The sequence below is a fragment of the Hylobates moloch genome, unplaced genomic scaffold (assembly GCF_009828535.3).
Source record: "Hylobates moloch isolate HMO894 unplaced genomic scaffold, HMol_V3 SCAFFOLD_9, whole genome shotgun sequence".
Lineage (NCBI taxonomy): Eukaryota > Metazoa > Chordata > Mammalia > Primates > Hylobatidae > Hylobates > Hylobates moloch.
In genome coordinates, this window is record NW_026652284.1 from 24391632 (window position 1) to 24413554 (window position 21923).

At 46.2% G+C, this 21923-nt stretch overlaps 1 protein-coding gene and 1 pseudogene across 3 annotated transcripts in view; one reads left to right on the forward strand and one right to left on the reverse strand.

Moving 5' to 3' along the window:
* Nucleotides 1-21923, forward strand: part of CEP85 (centrosomal protein 85) — a 47581-nt gene that overhangs the window by 23980 nt on the left and 1678 nt on the right. For all 3 annotated transcript variants that reach the window (XM_032759396.2, XM_032759398.2, XM_058444020.1), the window contains 9 exons: nucleotides 1303-1436; nucleotides 1850-1967; nucleotides 3625-3810; nucleotides 12855-13007; nucleotides 13832-13986; nucleotides 15689-15782; nucleotides 16713-16763; nucleotides 19785-19892; nucleotides 21348-21573. In XM_032759396.2, the coding sequence (XP_032615287.1) occupies nucleotides 1303-1436; nucleotides 1850-1967; nucleotides 3625-3810; nucleotides 12855-13007; nucleotides 13832-13986; nucleotides 15689-15782; nucleotides 16713-16763; nucleotides 19785-19892; nucleotides 21348-21573 (1225 nt within the window). The remainder of the gene's footprint in view (nucleotides 1-1302; nucleotides 1437-1849; nucleotides 1968-3624; nucleotides 3811-12854; nucleotides 13008-13831; nucleotides 13987-15688; nucleotides 15783-16712; nucleotides 16764-19784; nucleotides 19893-21347; nucleotides 21574-21923) is intronic.
* On the reverse strand, nucleotides 7060-7481 carry LOC116813114 (small ribosomal subunit protein bS6m-like; annotated as a pseudogene).

Consider the following 21923-nt stretch of genomic DNA (forward strand, 5'->3'; position numbering starts at 1 on the left):
GTGGCGTGATCTCGGCTCACTGCAACCTCTACCTCCGAAGGTCAGGTGATTCTCCTGCCTTAACCTCCCGAGTAGCTGGGACTACAGGTGCGTGCCACCACGCCCGGCTTATTTTTGTATTTTTAGTAGAAACGGTTTCACCATGCTGGCCAGCCTAGTCTCAAACTCCTGACCTTGTGATCCGCCCGCCTCAGCCTCCGAAAGTGCTGGGATTACAGGGGTGAGCTACTGCGCCTGGCCTATGTTTTCTTTTTTTTTGTTTTTTTGTTTTGTTTTGTGTGTGTGTGTGTTGTTTTTTTTTTTTTTTTTTTTTTTTTTTTGGAGACATAGTCTTGCTCTGTCGCCCAGTGGCGTGATCTTGGCTCACTGCAACCTCCACCTCCCAGGTTCAAGCAATTTTCCTGCCTCAGCCTCCTGAGTAGCTGGGACCACAGGCGCATGCCACCACGCCCGGCTAATTTTTTGTATTTTTTATTAGAGACGGGGTTTCACCCCATTGCCCATGCTGGTTTAGAACTCCTGAGCTTGGGCAGTCTGCCCACCATGGCCTCCCAAAGTGCTGGGATTACAGGCATGAGCCACCGCGCCCAGCATATTTGCAATTTGCATATTTTTTTTAAAAAAATCCTTGTGCTGGCTGGGCGCAGTGGCTCACGCCTGTAATCCCAGCACTTTGGGAGGCCGAGACCGTCAGATCATGGGGTCAGGAGATCGAGACCATCCTGGCTAACGCGGTGAAACCCCGTCTCTACTAAAAAAAAAATACAAAAAAAATTAGCCGGGCATGGTGGTGTGCGTCTGTAGTCCCAGCTACTCGGGGGGCTGAGGCAGGAGAATGGCGCGAACCCGGGAGGCGGAGCTTGCAGTGAGCCGAGACGTGCCACTGCACTCCAGCCTGGGCAACAGAGCCAGACTCCATCTCAAAAAATAAATAAATAAATAAAAATAAAATAAATCCTTGTGCTGCTGAAGAGTGGGAAGGAAGGGAGCAGACATATTCCCCTTCCTTGGTTGGTGAGGACATCCTAGCTCCTGGTTTGCCTCTGTTGCTAGATAATAAAAGATAACTGACCTTTTCTTAGAAACTAGAGCCTTTTTGAACAGGGAGTGTTCAGTTGGCAGAAGCCTTCCTGGCATGTTCTTTCCAGTCATGCCTCAGAGCTAAAATTATTTCATAAACATTGGGCCTCATCAGGCTGAGCCAAGTTGGGCCTTGACTACAGACCCAGCTGATTACTGCTCAGGTGTTTTCAGGCATGTATGGGTCAAGATCAAGCTCATCTGGGCCTACTTGCCTTTCAGCTTCAGAACGGAGCCATCTGCCACCATCCTGCTGATTTTGCTCCTTCACTGCCCATCTTAGAGCCAGCACAGTGGATCAGCATCTTGAACAGTAATGAACACCTTCTGAAGGAAAAAGAGCTTCTCATTGACAAGTAAGAGGGCAAGGGGTACCACGGAGCCAGACTACTCTCCCAGGCCCCATTGAAGACACCTAATGGAGTCTTCCCAAGGGCAAAGCATTCCTCCTCTGTTTAGGTCCATGTCTTGCCTCATGGTGGAGGCAGTTTGATAAGCAGCCTAGTCGTATATATAACTAATATAATAGGCCAGTTATGTATTTCTTCAGGGGCTCTAGGGAATGCCTAAAGGGGGTAGCCAGTTCATTGCTTCTGATCTTTTCCTCATTTTCCCTCAGTTATCTTTCTCATTTGTTCTTCTTCCTTCAGAAAATAGTGATTTCCAGAATCTAAGATCTTGCTTACGTAATAGGGATGGTACTTAGTAGGGGCTCATACTGTGAGGGGTTAGCATCAGGACCCTGACCTGATTCTACCGGCTTGTGCAGGCAGAGGAAACACATCTCTCAGCTGGAGCAGAAAGTGCGAGAGAGCGAACTGCAAGTCCACAGTGCCCTCTTGGGCCGCCCTGCCCCCTTTGGTGATGTCTGCTTGCTGAGGCTACAGGTAAGTATTGGCCATCAGGATGGCATTCTGTTTGTCATAACTCAGTGTCTTCCCTATGCTTGACACCATTAGGTATCTAGGAGATACAAAAGAGATCAAGTGATATAAGTGTCCCTGCCCTTAAAGAGTAAACATACTAATTATAAAGCACCCTTTATCATGCCCTTGTGGGGGCAGAAAAGGCTAAGAACCAGGTGAAAGTCCAGATACCTGGGTGTGAAGACATACTTGGAGGAAAGGTAGATAGTAAGGTCCTAGAGTTGGGTGATGTTATGAGAAGTCTTAATCTTCTAGCCCTGGCCAAAAGGAGAGAGAGGCAAAGGTAATGCAGGATTTAGAGCCATTCTCTTTTTTTTTTTTCCCCTGCTCTGTCACCCAGGCTGGAGTGCAGTGGCACAATCTCGGCTCACTGCAACCTCCGCCTCCCAGGTTCAAGCAATTCTCCTGCCTCAGCCTCCCAAGTAGCTAGGATTACAGGTGCCCGCCACCATGCCTGGCTAATTTTTATATTTTTAGTAGAGACGGAGTTTCATCATATTGGCCAGGCTGGTCTTGAACTCCTGACCTCGTGATCCACCTACCTCGGCCTCCCAAAGTGCTGGGATTACAGGCATGAGTCACTGCACCCGGCCATTCTCATTTTTATCCTCCATATCTAGGAGCAGCTGAAGAAGATAATATTCTCACTGAGATCAGTGGTTGTGGGGCTTGAGAGTTTGAAAAGAAGCCGGCTTTGTTGACCAAGCTTCTGCAATTTGGGCATTTGAATGTTGGATATTTGACAGGTTATAGCACTGGCTTTGCTACCTAATTAAGGCAGTATCCTGTCTCATAGAATCAAAATGTTAAGAGTGGGAAGTGCCTTAAATAAAATCTAGTTAATTCTTCGAATTTACTGATGAAAGAATTGAAGCCCGAGAAAGAGGAAGACCTTGCCTGAGATCATATAGAGAATGAGTGGAGGGAAGCCAGGCTTTGAGCCCAGGTCTTCTAATGTCTTGTCCTAGGTTCCTTCCAGTATACAATGGCTTAGGTATTGCTTTAAGGCAGTGGTTCTCAAATGTGAGTGTGCATCAGAATCCCTGGAGCGCTTGTTAAAATACAGATTATTGGGACCCATCCCTACAGTTTCTGATTTGGTGGTCCTAGGAGTTAGGCTTAAGAAATTGCATTGCCGGCCGGGCGCGGTGGCTCACGCTTGTAATCCCAGCACTTTGGGAGGCCAAGGTGGGCGGATCACGAGGTCAGGAGATCGAGACCACGGTGAAACCCCGTCTCTACTAAAAATACAAAAAATTAGCCGGGCGTGGTGGCGGGCGCCTGTAGTCCCAGCTGCTCAGAGAGGCTGAGGCAGGAGAATGGCGTGAACCCGGGAGGCGGAGCTTGCAGTGAGCCAAGATCGCGCCACTGCACTCCAGCCTGGGTGACAGAGCAAGACTCAAAAAAAAAAAAAAAAAAAAAAAAGAAATTGCATTGCTAACAAATTACAACATCAGGTAATGCTGATGCTGTTAACCCTAAGACCCAGTTGAGAACCACTTCTTGAAGAAATTCTTGGAGAAAAATGATATTTGACCATGAAGTATGCTGGGAATAAGTAAAGTACATGAGACTATAAGGGTAGAGAACAGTTACATATTGAGAATCTTTCTGGCAGGAATTGCAGCGAGAAAACACTTTCTTACGTGCACAGTTTGCACAGAAGACAGAAGCCTTGAGCAGAGAAAAGATTGACCTTGAAAAGAAACTCTCTGCTTCTGAAGTTGAAGTCCAGCTCATCAGAGAGTCGCTCAAAGTGGCGTTGCAGAAGCATTCTGAGGAAGTGAAGAAACAGGAAGAAAGGGTGAGCTGAGTAGCTGATAGCCCTAATTCACAAAGAAGTTGGCAGTCAGCTGTCTACTCTAAAGCCTAAGCTGTTTCTGACCCCCATTCCTGGAACTAAGAGGAGACAATTGGGTGAGATCCTCCACTGGCCTCTCACACAGAATCATCACAGATCTCCTTTTTGCTAGAAATGGAACTCTCCTCCCTCCCTCATTTTTGCTTCATCTCCACAAAACCACAACAGTCAGAGAAAGTTGTATGATCCCTCACTGTCCCAGGTTGTGCTGTGCAATGTAACACCAGCTGGTCTGGGTAGAAAACCAACCTGAGTACTCATACCAGGTGGCACTGTTGCAAGATACACCTGTGGTATATTTGTATCATTCAGTCTGGTTTCTCACCCTTCCTAAAAAGTAGAGAAAAATTCCATGTGCGCCAGGCGTGGTGGCTCATGCCTGTAATCCCAGCACTTTGGGAGGCTGAAACGGGTGGATCACCTGAGGTCCAGAGTTCGAGACCAGCCTGGCCAACATGGTGAAACCCTGTCTCTACTAAAAATACAAAAATTAGCTGGGCGTGGTGGCTGGCGCCTGTAATCTCAGCTACTCGGGAGGCTGAAGCAGGAGAATAGCTTGAACCCAGGAGGTGGAGGTTGCAGTGAACCAGGATCACGCCATCACGCCATTGCACTCCAGCCTAGGTGATAGAGCAAGACTCCGTCTCAGGAAAAAAAAAAAAAAATTCCATGTGCATAGCTAGTTTGGGTGTTTATTTTTGCCAGTACTCTTAGAATTGCCTTAGTTTAAAGTTATTTGGTTTTGTTGGTATCTCCCAATTCACGGCTTGCTCTAAAGCATGTGTTTTTGGGGGAACCAGTTTAGTAATCTTAAAGTTCTGGACCACTTAAAACAACTAGAGCAATACTTCTCCAACTTCAGTGTTTCAGAATCGGTTGGGGATCTTGTTAAAAATGTACATCAGATTCAGTAGTTCTAGGAGGGGGCCTGAGATCCTGCATTTCTTTTTTTTTTTTTGAGACGGAATTTCGCTCTGGCACCCGGGCTGGAGTGCAGTGGTGCAATCTCAGCTCACTGCAACCTCAGCCTCCTGGGTTCAAGCGATTCCCCTGCTTCAGCCTCCCAAGTAATTGGGATTACAGGCGCCTGCTACCACACCCAGCTAATTTTTGTAATTTTAGTGGAAATGGTGTTTCACCATGTTGGCCAGGCTGGTCTCGAACTCCTGACCTCAGGTGATCCACCCACCTCAGCCTTCCAGAAGTGCTGGGATTACAGATGTGACCCACTGCACCCAGCTGGATTCTGCATTTCTGACAAGCTCCCAGGTGATGCTGATGTTGTTGGTACTGGAAGGACTTAAGAGGGTTTGTTAAAAAAGAAAATTTAAAGTTGAGTTAGGCTGGGCGCCGTGGCTCATGGCTGTAATCCCTGCACTTTGGGAGGCTGAGGTGGGCAGATCACCTGAGGTTGGGAGTTCGAGACCAGCCTGACCAACATGGAGAAACCCCGTCTCTCCTAAAAATACAAAATTAGCTGGGCGTGGTGGCACATGCCTATAATCCCAGCTACTCAGGAGGCTGAAGCAGGAGAATCACTTTAACCCAGGAGGCGGAGGTTGCAATGAGGCAAGATCGCTCCATTGCACCCTAGCCTGGGCAACAAGAGCGAAACTCCATCTCAAAAAAATAAAGTTGGGTTAGTGAGTTTAAAAAATAATAATTTATATGTCTAAGTGAAGTAATTAAATACCAATAGATTTATAATAAAATTAGTAGTTCTAAAAACAAATGAAAAAATAAAAAATTTAGTAGTTCTGGCCAGACTCAGTGGCTCATACCTATAATTCCAGCACTTTGGGAGACTGTGGCAAGAGAATTGCTTGAGCTCAGGAGTTTAAGACAAGCCTGGACAACATAGTGAGACTCTTTCTCTTAAAAAAAAAAATTTTTTTTTTCCTGAAATCAAGTTTATTACTCAGAGCAAAAGTTGCTCATATAACACGTTGCTCTTCAATTTTTATTTCTGCATGGTTATACAGTCTGAATGACTAGTTTACAATCCCAGGTGGTATTATAAGTTTTGCTTTTACTGACCGGGCACGGTGGCTCACACCTGTAATCCCAGCATATGGGGAGGCCGAGGCAGGCGAATCACTTGAGGTCAGGAGTTCGAGACCAGTCTGGCCAACATGGTGAAACCCTGTCTCTACTAAAAAAAATACAAAAATGGCCAGGCACGATGGCTCACGCCTGTAATCCCAACACTTTGGGAGGCTGAGGAGGGCAGATCACAAGGTCAGGAGATCGAGAACATCCTGGCCAACATGGTGAAACCCCATCTCTACTAAAAATACAAAAAATTAGCTGGGGGTGGTGGCACACGTCTATAGTCCCAGCTACTTGGGAGGCTGAGGCAGGAGAATTGCTTGAACACGGGAGGCGGAGGTTGCAGTGAGCCAAGATCACGCCACTGCACTTCCAGCCTGGCAACAGAGCAAGACTCCCGTCTCAAAAAATAATAATAATAAAAATACAAAAATTAGCTGGGTATGGTGGTGGGTGTCTGTAACCTCAGTTACTTAAGAGGCTGGGGCAAGAGAGTCGCTTGAACCCAGGAGGTAGATGTTGCAGTGAGCCAAGATAGCACCGCTGCTCTCCAATCTGGGCAACAGAGTGAGATTCTGTCTCAAAAAAAAAAAAAAAAGCGAGGGGCGGGGGATGTGACTGTTGGAAGGGGAAAAGTCCTCGCTGACAAAGAAATGACACTAATGAAAACAAAATCAAGAATGATCCACTGTTACCACAGATGACAGAGAAGCTTGTCAGTGAGCAGTTCCCTACTTCTTGCAGCAAAGGGGAGCATGGGCTAAAAATACTTTAGAAAAATCAAACGGCACCTGCAACACACTCTTAAATAAAGGCCAAGCTTGCAAACTATTCCTTCTCATCCATGCTGCTCAAATGTGAAGGAATTCTATATAAGGCTAAAATCTAAAATTCTATATAAGGCTAAAATCTTCTCACTTCAATTTCCACCTCTCTGGCTCAAGCCATTCTTGTGACTTAGCCTCCCAAGTAGCTGGGATGATAGGCACATGCCACCACGCTGGGCTAAATTTTGTACTTTTAGTAGAGACGGGGTTTCACTATGTTGGCCAGGCTGGTCTTGAACTCCTGGCCTCAGGTGATTCACCCAGCTTGGCCTCCCAAAGTGCCAGGATTACAGACATGAGCCACTGCGCCTGGCCCTCACTGCTGCTTCTTTGTGGAATGTAGTTTTTCTTCAAGCGTGACTAGGACAATCTCTTCATATTCTTCTAGTTCCTGGGATGTTTTACAGTACTCTGTCTAATCACATCTACATCTCTAGACAAGTGCTCCATCATGCTTTCAACAGTTGTGGTTGGTGCATAAAAATTCACCAAGAAATACCTGCCTCTGCTGTGCTGTTGACGAAGATCTTATAAGGAAGTGCTCCTTCGCCCAGGTTTTCCAAGTCCCTCACTATTGCTCCTCTGTTCATCAGGGCTTGTATCATACTTTTCAAAGCAGCAGTAGTCTCTGGCCGCTGCATGGCTGTCAAGATTAAAGCCAGCTTATAGCTAGGCATTCCCGGAGGCTCGGTGAGCGGCTCAGAACTGGGCTGGTTCCCAGGAAGCAAAGGAGCAGGATGGCAGGGACCTGGAAGTGGCTGGGTTCAATGACTGCCGGATGGCAAAAGCTACAAAAAATTTTTTAAAATTAGCCAGGCATGGTGGTGCCTCCTGTAGTCCCAGCTGCTCAGGAGGCTGAAGTGGGAGAATCACTCACTGGAGCCCAAAAGGTCAAGGCTGCAGTAAGCCGTGATCTCACAGTTACACTCCAGTCTGGGTGACAGCAAGACATTGTCTCAAAAAAAAAAAAAAAAAAGATCAGTAGTTCTGTGCCCCAGCACAACCCCACAGTAGTATCTGTCTTGAGCTCTTCTCTTTCCCCGATATATATAGTTGACTTTGTAACAATACATTTAAACTGAACAGTTCCACTTGTACATGTATTTTTTTCAACCAAACACAGATCAAAAATCATGTATTCAAGAGATGGAAAACCAGAGTATACGGAGGGCTGACATATATGTGGTTTCTACAGGGCCAGCTGTGGGACTTGAGGATGAGCATGTTTGGATATACAAAGGTGGTCCTGGAACCAGTGCCCCGTGTATGCGAAGGGACAACTGTATTTCTGAATAGTATGCTTTTCCTGCACTTTTTTTCTTCAGTGAATTTTATACATCTGTTTTTGTTTCATGGGTACAGTATCTCTCTGACAATATTGATTGTAATTGTTCTGGATGTTTACATCTGTTTATAGTATTTCTTGTTTTCTTAAGGTCCTTTTTTTCTGTTTTTGGTGTCTTTCATGTTAGAGGCTTGGCGATCATTGAATGGATGGGCATTCATATTTAAGAAGGAAGCAAGCTGGGCGCGGTGGCTCACGCCTGTAATCCCAGCACTTTGGGAGGCCAAGGCGGGCGGATCACCTGAGGTCAGGAATTTGAGACCAGCCTGGCCAACATGGCGAAATCCTGTCTCTACTAAAAACACAAAAATTAGCCGGGCATGGTAGCGGGTGCCTGTAATCCCAGCTACTCAGGAGGCTGAGGCAGGAGAATTGCTTGAACCTGAGAGGTGGAGGTTGCAGTGAGCCGAGATCACACCACTGCACTCCAGCCTTGGTGATGAGAGTGAGACTCCTTCAAAAAAATAAATAAAATTAAAAGGAAGCATTTAAAAGCTGGATGAAAGCTCTGGATTCATGGTGGTTACCTGTTGGACTTTACTGTAGGATCAGACTTAGACTACCCTTTTCACTTGGGAACGCTCAAATGTCAATCTCTGGATGTCTTCTCTCACTCTCTCTAGGGAAGAATCTTCAACCTGCTGCCTGGTGGAGAGGCTAGAGGCAGGAATGCTTTTTAGCCTTTGGATTCTTGGTGTTGAGGAGATTGGTCTTAGAGTCCCCACAGTTCTATACATTTGTTTTGTTTTGTTTTGTTTTGTTTTGTTTTGTTTTGTTTGTTTTGTTTTGTTTTGTGACACAGTCTCGCTGGAGACTCTGGAGTTGCTGGAGTGCAGTGCCACGATTTAGGCTCACTGCAGCCTCCACCTCCCAGGTTCAAACTATTCTCTCTCATGCCTCAGCTACCTGAGTAGCTGGGATTACAGGCATGTACCACCACACTCGGCTTTTTTTTTTTTTTTTTTTTGGACAGAGTCTCGCTCTGTTGCCTGGGCTGGAGTGCAGTGGCGTGATCTTGGCCACTGCAGCCTCCGTCTCCCAGGTTCAAGCGATTCTCCTGCCTCAGCCTCCCGAGTAGCTGGGATTACAGGCACCCACCACCATGCCCGGCTAATTTTTGTATTTTTAGTAGAGACAGGATTTCGCCATGTTGACCAGGCTGGTCTCAAACTCCTGACCTCATGTGATCTGCCCGCCTCGACTTCCCAAAGTGCTAGGATTACAGGCTTGAGCCACTGCACTGGCCTAATTTTTGTATTTTTTATAGAGATAGAGTTTTACCATTTTGGCCAGGCTGGTCTTGAACTCCTGGCCTCAATTATCTGCCCACCTCAGCCTCCCAAAGTGCTGGGATTACAGGTGTGAGACACCACACCCGGCCATATACATAGATTTTTACTTGTTTTCAACCCAGTACTTCACCCTCTCTGCTGTGACTGGGTATTCTTGAGTTGGGAATCTCTCTCATTGATTTCTCCAGAGAATAGTCTCCTGATGGGGAAGCCCAGGGTGAGGCTGGTATCTAGCTAATTTGTATATAGATTTCTAGGGAATTCTCCTATTTTTCAGATCTGTGGTTGATACTTGCCTCCATAGTGAGCTGGTACTTCAGTTTAGAGGCTCTTGGGAGTTGGGGGGAGCAGATTTTCTTCCCTGTTGTCCGTAACTCCCACTGCAGATTATAAGTTTTCTGCCCCAAGTCGTTTATCTCCCCTGTTCACTTTCATCTTTTAAAAACGTTAAAATCTTTCATAGGCTGGGCATGGTGGCTCACTCCTGTTAATCCTGGTACTTTGGGAGGCCAAGGCAGGAGAATTGCTTGAGCCCAGTTCAAGAACAGCCTGGGCAACATGATGAGATTCCATCTCTATAAAAAATTTTAAGCCAGGCTCGGTGGCTCATGCCTGTAATCCCAGCACTTTGGGAGGCCAAGGTGGGCGGATCACCTAAGGTCAGGAGTTCGAGATCAGCATGGCCAACATGGTGAAACCCCGTCTCTACCAGTAATACAAAAAATTAGCTGGGTGTGGTGGTGGACGCCTGTAACCCCAGCTGCTCGGGAGGCTGAGGCAGGAAAATTGCTTGAACCCGGGAGGTGGAGGTTGCAGTGAGCAGAGATCACGCCACTGCACTCCAGCCTGGGCAACAAGAAAGAAACTCCATCTCAAAAAAAAAAATTTTTTTTTTCTTTAAATATTAGCTGGGCGTGGTGGTACACACTTGTAGTCTAAGCTACTGAGAGGCTGAGGTGGGAGCGTCACTTGAGCCCAGGAGGTCAAGGCTGCAGTGTGGGCTGTGTCCGTGTCACTGCACTTCAGCATGGGTGACAGAGCAAGACCCTGTCTCAAAAAGATAACAAATCTTTCCTAGACTTTTGTTTCCTCCCCTGTTGTTTCTCAGTTAATACTTTATTTCTTTTCTGTCGTTTTAAAGATGTTTTTGGAAAGGAGAAGAGATAAACATTTATGGTCAGTTGACCATTTTCAGTAAGCTTCCCAGGTGATTCTGATACATACTGAAATGTGAAAATCACTGGTTCAGAAATTTAAGAGTACAAATTGGACCTAGGATAAAGCTTTTGGCTGATTTTCAGGGATCTTTCTTTTTTTTTTTTTTTGAGACGGAGTCTCGCTCTGTCGCCCAGGCTGGAGTGCAGTGGCGCGCTCTTGGCTCACTGCAAGCTCCACCTCCCGGGTTCACGCCATTCTCCTGCCTCAGCCTCCCGAGTAGCTGGGACTACAGGCGCCTGCCGACACGCCCGGCTAATTTTTTGTATTTTTAGTAGAGACGGGGTTTCACCATGTTAGCCAAGATGGTCTCGATCTCCTGACCTCGTGATCCGCCCGCCTCGGCCTCCCAAAGTGCTGGGATTACAGGCTTGAGCCACCGCGCCCGGCCGGGATCTTTCTTAGTACTGTTATATCTTTGGATTAAATTAGGCCTTTGCCGCCTCTTTGACATTTAATACATCTGCATCACTTTTTCTGTTTTCTCTTGCTTTCCTCAGCTTCCTTGTTCATAAGCAAACAAAATAAAACAAAGCACCATAATGGTGAAGAAAAAGCCTCTTTTCAAATCTTTATTGAATACCTGCTTTGTGCCAGGTCTTCTGCCCTGTGTTTAGTATATGATTATTAGCAAATGGACGTAGCTCTTTCTCTCAAGTCTCATTAGCCTTTCCAGTTGATTGCATGGCTTTATATCATGTGTGGTATTTAGGGAAGAATATATTACCTTTCTGATGAAACTTGTTATATGTCTTATCAGAAAGTTATGTATATTTCTGCAGTCCAATTCAGATGCAGACCATCTGGAGTTAGTGTCAGACTCCACAGGTTTAAGGGCACAGATCTCAGCAAAACTGTGTTTACTTCAGATGCCAACAGCAAATTCTGGGGTCTTCAGGCCACCCATATTTCTGACCAACTGGCTGCAGATCTGTAGGCTTCTATGACTCCTTCAGGTTTAATAATTCCCAGAATTACTCTCAGAACTCAGGAAAGTGCTACATTTATTATTACAGTTTTATTATAAGGGATACAATTCAGGGCTGGGCGCAGTGGCTCATGCCTGTGATCCCAGCACTTTGGGAGGCCGAGGCGGGTGGATCACCTGAAGTCAAGGGTTCGAGACCAGCCTGGCCAACATGGTGAAATCCCATCTGTACTAAAAATAGAAAAATTAGCTGGGCGTGGTGGCGGGTGCCTGTAATCCCAGCTACTCAGGAAACTGAGGCAGGAGAATCTCTTGAACCCAGGAGGCGAAGGTTGCAGTGAGCCAAGATTGCACCATTGCACTCCAGCCTGGGCAACAAGAGCGAAACTGTCTCAAAAAAAAAAGGGTGTGGGAGGGTGGGATACAATTCAGGACCAGCCAAATGAAGAGAGACATAGAGTGAGGTCCAGGAGCATCCTGAGAGCAGAGCTTCCATGCCCTCTCCTTGTGGAATAAGAGCATGTAAACACAGCACATTTATGTGTTTACCTACCAGGAAGCTCCAGTGAGCTGCTGTGTCCAGAGTTTTTAGTTGGAGTTTCATTTATGTAGGCATGATTGAACTCAGTCACCCGTCCGTCTCCCTTCCCCGTAGTAGATTAGGCTCAAAGCAGTTGGTTTTTCTGGTGATCTGCATCCATTCTGAGTCATAGTATTGGCATAAATTTACTCATGATGGGTTCTGGCCCACTCCTGTCCAATTCAGGAAATTCCAAGGGCTTAGAGGTTACAGACCTCCCAGGAACCAGGTACAGAGAACAGACAAATTCTGTATTTTACAACAGAAATGCTGCCAGTTTTTAAAAACTGCCCTAGAAGCCTTTCTCTGTCCTCGATTTGAAAGTTCATTAATTCTTTAGTTTTATACTCAAATCCTAAATGGCAAAATTTGTTCAGCTTCCTACCTTCATTGCAGTAGAACAACATTCACAGCCTCAAGGGTTGCTTCAAAAAAAGTTGATGTGGCTGGGTTTGGTGGCTCATGCTTGTAATCCCAGCAGTTTGGGAGGCCAAGGTGGGCGGATGGCTTGAGGCCAGGAATTGGAGACTAGCCTGAAAAACATGGCGAAACTCTGTCTCTACAAAACATAGAAAAATTAGCCTGCCGTGGTAGCGTGTGCCTGTAGTCCCAGCTACTCCAGGGGCTGAGGTAGGAGGATCACTTGAGCCTGGGAGGTGGAGGCTGCAGTCAGCTGAGATCACACCACTGCACTCCAGCAGGGTCATAGTGGAGTGAATGGTGGAGACAGACTTGACATTTCTTTTCCTAGGTCAAAGGTCGTGATAAACATATCAATAATTTGAAAAAGAAATGCCAGAAGGAATCAGAGCAGAACCGGGAGAAGCAGCAGCGTATTGAGACCTTGGAGCGCTACCTGGCTGACCTGCCCACACTGGAAGACCATCAGAAGCAGAGCCAGCAGGTAGCAGCAATGTCTTGGCATGCCTGGGGTGATCAGGGAGTGGCCAGGCAGGGGAACTTTTTCATCATCTGCTGTATGCAGTTATCCTGTGACTTCCTGGAAGGAGAATCCCAAAGCAGTCATGTCCAGATTCACAATTGTCAGATTTGTAACCAGACTGCAAATTTTTTGAGGTACCCAGACAGAGTCTTTCTTATGTTAAAGGGAACCGCACGTTTCTCTTCAAAGAATCAGTATGTTCAGCTCTCTTACTCTTTGATTCACTATTTTAAAGTTTAACTTCCTGGTTCTCTTCACCCTCTTGCTTCTAGTTTCAGTAAACAACTTTTTCCACCAGTTTTAATCAGTAGTTCACATCTGTTCCCCTGGTCACCTGCTCCGTCCTGACTCATCCCGGTCACCTGCTTTGACCTGAGTCACCCTGGTCACCTGCTCTGACCTAAGTCACCTTTAGTTACCTGTTCCTAACTGTCCTTCCCACCAAACTGCTCACCCCACCACTCTGGCTCATAAATCTGCTCTCTTTAAAATAGCCAATCAGAATTAGCTTAGACTGTGCGGTTCAACCCTAGCCAATAGGGGAACGACATAGCAGTAGGGACTACCTGCGTCAGGAATAAGAACTCCTTCCCCTCCCCTCTCCAGTTGTGCTCTCACCATTGTTCCATCTGCGAGGAGCACCCTTTCTGCAGAAAGTAAAAATTGCCTTGCTGAGGAAATTAAATATATGTTTGAGTGCTATTTCTTTGTGACACCGAGGAACAAGCATTTTGCATTTCTGACACTTGGCTTATTTGACCTAAACATGGGATCCTGTCTCTCAGCTTAAGGATTCTGAGTTGAAGAGCACAGAGCTGCAGGAGAAAGTGACTGAGCTGGAGAGTTTGCTGGAGGAGACCCAGGCAATCTGCAGAGAGAAGGAGATTCAGCTGGAAAGCCTGAGGCAGAGAGAAGCAGAATTCTCCTCTGCTGGACATAGGTAAATAACCCTGTGGGATTGAGAGGAGTGGAGAGTTAGTTTTTTGTCATAGCCATCCTGCTCACTTACCTGTGTGACTTTGGGTGATTTGGGAAAATCATTTTACTTATCTGAGCTTTATTTTCTTTGGACTGTGAATAATAGGAAAGTTGCTTATGGGAAGCGGCTTTTTTTTTTTTTTTTTTTTTTTTTGAGACGGAGTCTTGGTCTGTCGCCCGGGCTGGAGTGCAGTGATGCAATCTTGGCTCACTGCAAGCTCCGCCTCCTGCGTTCACGCCATTCTCCTACCTCAGCCTCCTGAGTAGCTGGGACTACAGGCGGCCGCCACCGTGCCCGGCTAATTTTTTTTGTATTTTTAGTAGAGATGGGGTTTCACCATGGTCTTGATCTCCTGACCTCGTGATCCGCCCGCCTCGGCCTCCCAAAGTGCTGGGATTACAGGCGTGAGCCACTGCGCCCAGCCAGGAAGCGGCTTTTATATCTTTGGCATGGAGTATGGATGCAGTGGGGGCTTATCTTCATAGCCTTTGTAAGGATCTGACCCAGTGCCTGGCACATAATTCTTAGTATGTATGTGTTGAATAAATGAAAGCACTTTGTAGGCCGGGCGCGGTGGCTCACGCTTGTAATCCCAGCACTTTGGGAGGCCGAGGTAGGCGGATCACGAGGTCAGGAGATCGAGACCACGGTGAAACCCCGTCTCTACTAACAATACAAAAAAAACTAGCTGGGCGTGGTGGCAGGCGCCTGTAATCCCAGCTACTCGGAGAGGCTGAGGCAGGAGAATGGCGCGAACCCGGGAGGCGGAGCTTGCAGTGAGCCGGGATCGCGCCACTGCACTCCAGCCTGGGCGACAGAGTGAGACTCCGTCTCAAAAAAAAAAAAAAAAGCACTTTGTAAACTGGGAAATGAGGTATCTGTATACTTTTAAAAGTGGGTACTGGTGATAAGAACTGAGAGTTATCCACAGTTCCAGCCATGTAGGCTAAAGGCTACCAGGAGCCTTTCTCCTCAGCCCTAGGGATTGTTCTCCATTGCCATGACAGGTTCTGAGAACAAAACAAGATGCCATAATGTTCTCTCAGGGTGTCTTGGGAGCCTTCTCCATATTAATAGCAGTTTCTGAAAATAATGGTGTGTTTCAACAGCCTCTTGGACCAAATCCAGTTTCTAATGGGATAGATTGGATTTCTCATCCCATATTTAACCACAGTGTCCCTGTTGTTTATCTCAGCAGATGGGCTTTGCTATAAGCAACTGTAGGGACCCACTGGAGGAAACCATTGGTTAGAGTCAGAAGTGGGGTTAGAGGAGAGTTGGCTTTGCCCCAGACCGTGTGTGCCAAGAAAACAGCTTTTGTATTTTCCAAACTTCCTACAATGTACATGTATGACTTACAATCTAAATACATGTGATAAATATGTATTTTTAAAATATCAAAACAAAATACACAATATCTCTACCTTGGGCAGGTAGAGAATTGGTGTCACACTGTATAGATTCTGGCCCCTAGGGAAGAGAATTAACATACACTGAGCAGCTTTTGTGTGGCACCCCATATATTACAACAGACCTAAGTATTATCCCCAGCTACCGCTTGGACTAAGTGTCTTGCCTCAAAATGTGCAATAAATAGCAGAACCAAGAATCAAAGCCACTTGTCTCTAACTTCATAGTTCTTGAAGAGGCCACTGTCTTTCAGCCTGCAAGATAAACAGTCTGTGGAGGAGACCAGTGGAGAAGGTCCAGAAGTGGAAATGGAGTCCTGGCAGAAGCAATGTGATTCGCTCCAAAAGGTGACTGAGGGTGTCCAGGCTGTAATGGAGGGTAGGCTAGGAGGAAAGAGAAGATTGTGTATCAGGAGGGAGACATGAATTCTTGGCTTTGGGCTATCTAGGATTTGTTACCAAGAGCTTTTCTCTTCTGAGAAGTCACCCTGCATAGTAATTTGTATTTAGATAGTCATCCTTATAACAGGCAAACTTTACTCATTTAGAATATAGGCAAAAGTAAGAGGAGGGGTGATATGCCTCTGAATATCTAGATTAGATGACCCAAAGTGGTGCAGTAAAGTTTGCTGCACTTTATTCATGGCACAGGCCCATACAGAAACCCTTGAATTGAACAGAGTTCTAACCCGTGAGGTGCCCTGGTTTCTTAATTCAGCAAAGACGAGGGAGCCAGGGGCCGGCTGGTGAAATTGACTGCAGGTTAGTTAGAAGACCCACAAATGATTCAAAGAACACCTGCAGTCTTTAAAAGACAAGAAACCAGGCCTGTTTAGGGTCCCTTCTTGGATAATCAGTATGACCAGAGCTGTAAGTAACAACAACCATCATAGTGCTAGAAATGGCAAGCTTCATTAAACTGAATCTTTAGCCATGTCCTTGTACCAAAGAACAAGAGTTTGCACTGGCTGTTTATAAAATTGATTCCACTGGCCTGCAGTTATTAGGGTGAGAGTTCCCTTTCCCCCAGTAGTGGTCATGTGTCCACACTATATTCCTGTATAAATCTTTGTGATTAGAGCACAGTACTGTGAAGCTAGTTAGCCAGGATTAGGAGTCTGGTTTATATTTCTATAGGTAGTGTTCACTGATCTTTATCCTGGTCTCACTCTTCATGGTCTAATAGCCAGACCACATGTCCTAGTGCAGCCCGCCTTGCCCTCTGTCCTCACCATCAGCCTTGTGCTTGCAGCCTTCCTTGATAACTTTGCCTTTCAGATTGTGGAGAAGCAGCAGCAGAAGATGGATCAGTTGCGCTCACAAGTACAGGTGAGCAGGAATCCTTGGGACATGGTGGGCAGAACTTAATGATGGAATCTCTAGAATTTAGCCAATATTTATTTTGTTCTCTGCCATGCAAGTTGCTCAGTGTTAGGGATACAAAAAGAATGGGACCCAGTCAGTTCTTTTGAGCCTTGCTGAGAGGACACAAATATAGTAGGGAGTTTCAGCACAGTACTGTGAGAGCAGTCCCCACAGTATCCCGGGGGAGTGCAGGAGAGTTAGTGGGAGGAAGGGAGGTAAAAGAGAGGTTTCTGGAGATCCTGAACCTAGAAGGATGAGGAGTTAGCGAGGCAAAGAAGAGGAGCTGGATAGGATGTGTTGGATTCCAGATAGGAGGAACAGCATGAGTGGGAACATGGAGACATGAAACAGCATAGTTTGAATGTGGTGCTGCAAGCAGTTTGGTACTGCTGAAGTATCCACTTTAACATGGTAAATGGAGATCTGGGCATTCCAGGCTATGGAAGGGCCTTATCTAGCAAGTAAGTTAGCTTTTATTCTTTAGGTAGGTGGTGGGCATCTATTACAGCATTTTTTTTTTTTTTTTTTTGAGACGGAGTCTCGCTCTTGTCGCCCAGGCTGGAGTGCAATGGCACAATCTCAGCTCACTGTAACCTCTGCCCCCCGGATTCAAGCAATTCTCCTGCCTCAGCCTCCCGAGTAGCTGGTGTTACAGGTGCCCGCCATCACGCCCGGCTAACTTTTGTATTTTTTGTAGAGACAGGGTTTCCCCACGTTGGCCAGACTGGTCTCAAACTCCTGACCTCAGGTGATCTGCCCACCTTGGCCTCCCAAAGTGCTGGGATTACAGGCGTGAGCCATCATGCCCAGCCTATTACAGCATTTAATTGGGATGTGATGTGGTCAGGTTTGCAATTCAGGCTCAAGTGTGGAAGATTGGCATCCTGGAGAGAAGAAAGGTCCAGGGGGACTGTTGGAGAAATTCTCGTGAGAGATGATGAGGGAACCTGGCATAAGGCAGCATAGCAGCGGGGAGATATGAGGGGACAGATTTAAGTGACTTTACATCAAGCGGAATCAGTGACTGACAAGATGTAGGGGTTGAAGAATAGGGAAGAATCAAAGATGACTCCAGGTTTCTATTTTGGGCCAGAGTGGGAGTGTCTTTAACTGGGTTCTCCAAGAAATCCTGGGTAAAGCAGGTTCACTCAGCATCTCTTTGGACTCTAGAAGTTTTCACACCAAAACACCAGAAATGCACTCATTTTGAGGGAATAAATGGAGGCTGCAGTCTTGCCTTTGCCATTATGCGGATTGGGCTACGTCTATCTGGTTCACCTCTTTCAAGTCCTGTAAGGAGGTAGTGAAGCCTGGCAAGCATTTTAATATATGCCCATTTAAAATCCCAGGTTTTTAGTAGAGTTTTTAATGGATCTCAAAATAGGTTGCCTAGAACCCTTGGGGTTCTGCAAAGTTTGGAAAAGCCTGACATTTTAAATGGCACATTTACCTATGATAAGACTACTTAGGCAAATTAAAATATCAGGTGAGGCCGGGCACGGTGGCTCGCGCCTGTAATCCAGCACTTTGGGAGGCTGAGGCAGGCAGATAACAAGGTCAGGAGATTGAGAACATCCTGGCTAACAAGGTGAAACCCTGTCTTTACTAAGAATACAAAAAATTAGCTGGGCATGGTGTCATGCACCTGTAGTCCCAGCTACTTGGGAGGCTGAGGCAGGAGAATCGCTTGAACCTGGGAGGCGGAGGTTGCAGTGAGCCAAGATCACGCCACTGCACTCCAGCCAGCCTGGGGGACAGAGTGAAGCTCCATCTCAAAAAATATATATATATATATTTATAATATATATAATATATATTACATAATATATAAAATAATATATATTATAATATATATAAAATAATATATATAATATATATAAAATAATATATAATATATATAAAATAATCTATATATTATAATATATAATATATATAAAATATGTTATATATGAAATATATATATATATCAGGTGAATTTGTTGGAATTAGATGGATTCATCATGGTTACTTTGGCTATTTCATGATCACGAGGTGTTTTCCTTGATAGTTTTTTTTTATTAATACCAAATGAGAAATATAAAAAAAATTCACACTTCATTCAAATCAGTTTCAAAATTTGAGGGAAAATTGAATGAAGAGAAGGAGAGGCAGTTTAAAAGCTTAAATATCTCCCTTCCCCTGACCGCTCCTACACACACAAACACAGACACACTTACACGCAACTCACTAAATTAGGTACCTGTGAGTATGCTTTCCTACTCCTTTCCATGTCTCTGAACAGCATTTAGTAGACAGTATTGTCAAGAGTACTTGACTGTTAACTCCTAAAAGACAGGAACTGTTTGGTGTTCTACTCGATGCTGGTCACAGTAAGCACTCAGTAAATACTGAACTCAGCTGAATAGCACATTCCCTGCCCCCAAGAAAGTTATGTTTGAGTGGAACGAAGGATCATGTGCATAACCAACTAGAATATTAAGCATATGTACTCGTAAGCCATGATGGATATGATAGCAGGGTAGGATTAGGATTAATTAGATCTGATTTGCACATTGAAGACAGCTCAGGTGGGCCTTGGAGGTTTCCTGGAGGTAACAGCAGAAGAGCAGCTTGAAGAAAGGAAAAGAGAAGTGAGCAGAAGCATTGATGCTGCAGCCTTCAGGGATGAGGGCCAGTCATTCATTGTGGTGGCGTAGAGGCTGGCCATGTGGAGGGTGGAAAGAGATATGACTAGAAAAGTAGGTAGGAGCTACAGTGGCCTTGAATGCCCTGGTAAGAAGCTGACCTCTATTTGGTATGTAGTCAAGGGCTATAGGAGGGTTTAAATGGGAGGTCACAAATCAGGACTGTTCTAAAATGATTTCTTAGGAGGGTGTATGTAGGTACGGTGAGTCGTCACTATATAGTCCAAGCCAGCGGTGATATTGTCTGAACCAGACTTGTTACCCCTACTGTGTTCCCTCAACATCTTGCTGTGTGATTCAGAGCCTAGAGCAGGAAGTGGCTCAAGAAGAAGGAACAAGCCAGGCCCTGAGAGAGGAGGCCCAGCGAAGGGATTCAGCCCTGCAGCAGCTGCGCACAGCTGTGAAGGAGGTGAGCAGCTTTAGTCAGACCTCGTGGTTTTGCCTCCACAAACCTGATTTCTTTGTATGCCCTCCCCATCTCTACCCCAATAAGAGCCCTAGTGTTTGAAAGGGAAAGGTCCCTACTGAGCTTTGGGGGCAGAGGAAAGGTACATTGCATCATTCTTTATATTACAGACCCTAAGCCTGTTTTAGTGTGTCCATAATTACTACCTAGGTTTTTTTTTTTTTTTTTTCTTAAGACAGAGTCTTGCTCTGTTGCCAGGCTAGAGTGCAATGGCGTGATCTCAGCTCACTGCAACCTCCACCTCCCAGGTTCCAGCGATTCCCCTGCCTCAGCCTCCTGAGTAGCTGGGACTACAGGCACGCACCACCATGCCCGGCTAATTTTTTGTATTTTAGTTGAGGCAGGGTTTCACCATGTTGGCCAGAATGGTCTTCATCTCCTGACCTTGTGATCCGCCCACCTCGGCCTCCCAAAGTGCTGGGATCACAGGTGTGAGCCACAGCGCTGGGCCCAGGAATGCTTTTTGATGGGGAAAGTGATTCTTCATCTTCTTGAAGCCACAGGTTTCTGGGGTTGGGGAGTGGAGAGTTCAAGAAGACTGAGGATTTGGTGGCCTTCATGCTCTAAACAGAGCTGTCAGCAGGGGGCAACCAAGTTCACTGACTGGCCTAATGCCTAGGAAGGAACATCCTTGAGTTAGGATTGTCACATGGGCCAGTGTGGGTGGAGGGCCTGGAACTGAAGGACAGACTCTATTCAGACTCTATAAAAAACACAATCAAGGTAGGAAGGGAAGGAAAGTGGATTAAGCTGTCAGGAAGAGAGGGAAACAGACAGACAGACATGAATAGATGGTTTTTGTAATAAAGTCTGACTCCACTGAGGTGAGAGTTTGAAAAGGCAGGACTTGTTCCAGGGCTGGATCCTCCAGGTTCCAGCTTCTCCAGCCCCCCACCTAGGGGCTACTAGCTGTCATATTGTCTTTCTTACTCTCTTTATTCCTCTGACACACTGATCAGGCTGGCTGGTGGCCACTTTTGTCAGGGTGGCAGGGAGAGATTGAAACCAGTGTCTCCTCAGATTTCACGGTTCACATTAAGCCTTCTCTAATAGCCTAGCTAACAGAGTTGGCTGAGGGACTGGCTTGAGATAGAGTTCCTAGGGGCGGGAGCATCTTCTCTGGTTCTTGAACAGAAACTTGGATGCTGATGATTCAGAACCAGTTGAGGGTTGGCTTCCTCTCCAGTGCTGGAGCCCTGTGGGCCCAACCTACCCACAGGAAGAACCAGGCCTGATATTGATAGTGGGAGAAGTGCTAAAAGCCTGTTGGCAGTAGGGTTGGGGAAGGAGGGACACTGCCTATGACTCACCCATCCCTTCCACACCCACACACTCATACACCGATACTCTTCCTCTCCCTGGGCCTGAGTTAATGTGCTTACCCATCTGTCTGCTCAGCTTTCAGTGCAAAACCAGGACTTGATTGAGAAGAATCTGACGCTCCAGGAACACCTGCGCCAGGCCCAACCAGCGTCTCCACCTTCACCAGACACGGCCCAGTTGGCACTTGAGCTGCACCAGGAGTTGGCCAGTTGCCTTCAAGATCTGCAGGCTGTCTGTAGCATTGTGACCCAGAGGGCCCAGGGCCATGACCCCAATCTCTCCCTTCTCCTGGGCATTCACTGTGAGTCCTCAGACCAGTCTGGGGCCCGGGAAGGAGGGTCCTTTCCTTTCTCTTCTCTCCCCCATCCTGCTTTCCCATATTCTTGTGGTAATATGTAGACAGAGTACATAAGCCTGGCCACTGCCCTCTGGACATTTGTTTCACAAAGTAGGTGTTCACAAATCTGTTTTTAGAAACAAGCTATGGGGTACTTGCATGCAGGACAAACTAAAAGTGGACCTTCAGCAGCAAATTAACCCACTGTCCCCAGATGCTTTTTTTAAAGTGCATGTCCCAAGACTGTGGGTTCAAGATACTGCCTATTCATACTGTGCCCTCCACATGAAAGTGTCTCGTAACTAACATTCTCT